The sequence below is a fragment of the Alosa alosa genome, chromosome 18, assembly GCF_017589495.1.
Source record: "Alosa alosa isolate M-15738 ecotype Scorff River chromosome 18, AALO_Geno_1.1, whole genome shotgun sequence".
Classification (NCBI taxonomy): domain Eukaryota; kingdom Metazoa; phylum Chordata; class Actinopteri; order Clupeiformes; family Clupeidae; genus Alosa; species Alosa alosa.
Genome location: NC_063206.1, coordinates 10,533,658 through 10,535,435, shown reverse-complemented (window position 1 = coordinate 10,535,435; position 1,778 = coordinate 10,533,658). Strand labels below are relative to the sequence as shown.

General features: G+C 45.7%; 1 protein-coding gene across 1 annotated transcript in view; it reads right to left on the bottom strand.

Moving 5' to 3' along the window:
- Nucleotides 1-700: 700 nt before the first annotated feature.
- The window catches only part of cdc42ep3 (CDC42 effector protein (Rho GTPase binding) 3), a 10,062-nt gene continuing 8,984 nt past the window's right edge, over nt 701-1,778 (bottom strand). Inside the window, exon 2 of the mRNA XM_048268950.1 lies at nt 701-1,778. This exon is cut by the window's right edge and continues 897 nt beyond it. Coding sequence (XP_048124907.1) covers nt 1,342-1,778 — 437 coding nt within the window. The 3' untranslated portion in view covers nt 701-1,341.

The following is a 1,778-nucleotide window of genomic DNA, read 5'->3' as shown; positions in this document are numbered from 1 at the left end:
TGGGCAGTTAAGTTTTACAATGCCATTCTCAAACTTTCCTCACAAAGGAATGTGTTTGTGTGATGGTTACTCGCAGGATATGTTGGTTTGTGTGTGTGTGTGTGTGAGAGAGAGAGAGAGAAAAAGAAAGAGAGAGAGCATGCATGTGACTATGTGTGTGTGTGTGTGTGTGTGTGTGTGCGTGTGTACCCATATGTGTGTGATTGAGTGAGGGTCTGCCGTGACCCTTGCCTTCAATCAGCTGATTTATGGCTGTTCCTGTGCACTTGTGTTCCCACCCTGGAATGCCGGGAATGCCGTCGTCCCCTCCTCCTGTCCCGCGCCCATCGGCCAGCAAACAAACGGTGCGGGCGTCTCATTTCAGAGTCGTGATGAACTGATCTGCCGCCCCCCCCTGCTTTGCGCACATCACAGAGGGCAGGCTGGCCCCGGGAACGCCAGGAATGCCAGAGGAGAGAGAGAGCCTTTCACGGGTTTTGTTTTCCCTTGTTGCACTTTTCCTCCTCTCTCATCTCTCCATCGTTTCTCCTTTCCTCTCTCGTTGGCTCTCTCGCTCTTTCACTTCCATTTTACCTCATACTCCCTTTTTGCCTTCCTCATTTACTTGCCCTAAACTTTTGTCTGCACTATGACAAAGCACCTTGTTGCAGTGAAAAAAAAATATCACTGGAATCTAGAGAAGAAAACATGAAAAAAAAAACATCCTAATTTCATTTTATTTTATTTCCACAGAATAGCATAAGTGTACTTCACACTCTTGTAGCACTGTTAATGAAATAGTATAAATATGTACATGAAAACATTTCTTGATAAACTTTGGGAAAAAAAATCACACATATGCATATCTCAAAAAAGAAATATTATCATAGTGTCATATCATATTATTGTATTTGTGCATGAAAGCATAAACGGTGTCCACACTTGTCAGACTCGCTACCTTTTTAGTCTACATCTAAAGTCGGGATTGTTTCTAAGCACACAAAACAACCTTTTTGCACATAATTGGATCTCAACATAAAAGGCACGATGGCTGTGTTGTCGCTACTTTGTGTTAATGTAATCATGCCGGCTCGTCCCACACCAGTGACACAAGAGGAAAACGTAGACAGACAGAGCGAGAAATAACCTCCAAACAGCACTCTATTAAAAACTAAGGATGAGGATAAAAACTCTGTAAAAAAAATGTCTGCCCCCTTCCTTGTCTTTTTGAGTTCGTTTTTCACCACAGTCCAACATCAGTATGCCATACTATTTTCCATTGCCTGGCCCGTGCCAAACATCTATTCCCATAGCCATGCAGTTCGTGTAATTCCCTTTCCTCTCTCCAATTGTCTCTGAAACTTATGCCTTGATTCCGGGTTGGGGCTTGTCCATTATATTGAGGACGTCGTCCAGAATGGAGGGCCCTAAGTCCAGTTCGAGTGAGAGCAGGGAGCCTGTGATTTGGGTGAGAGACTCCTGAGAGATGCTCTTCTCCTTGGACAGCTCAAAGTCAAAGTCACACATGCGACCTTCCTCCACGCCGCTGTCTCTGTCTGCCCAGCTGCCATTGCTCTCCTTCTCACAGAGGATGGTGTCGCCATTGTAGAGGCCGAGAGAGCTGTTGAAGTTGCCGCTGCGGTTGCAGTTGCCACCGTTGTTGCAGTTGCTGCTGCTATTGCAGTTGCCATTGCCGTTGTAGATGCCATTGCCATTGTAGATGCTGTTGCTATGGTTGTTACCGCTAATGAAAAACGAGGGCAATGGTGGCGGTGACTGCTTCTTCTCGGAGCCGTTCT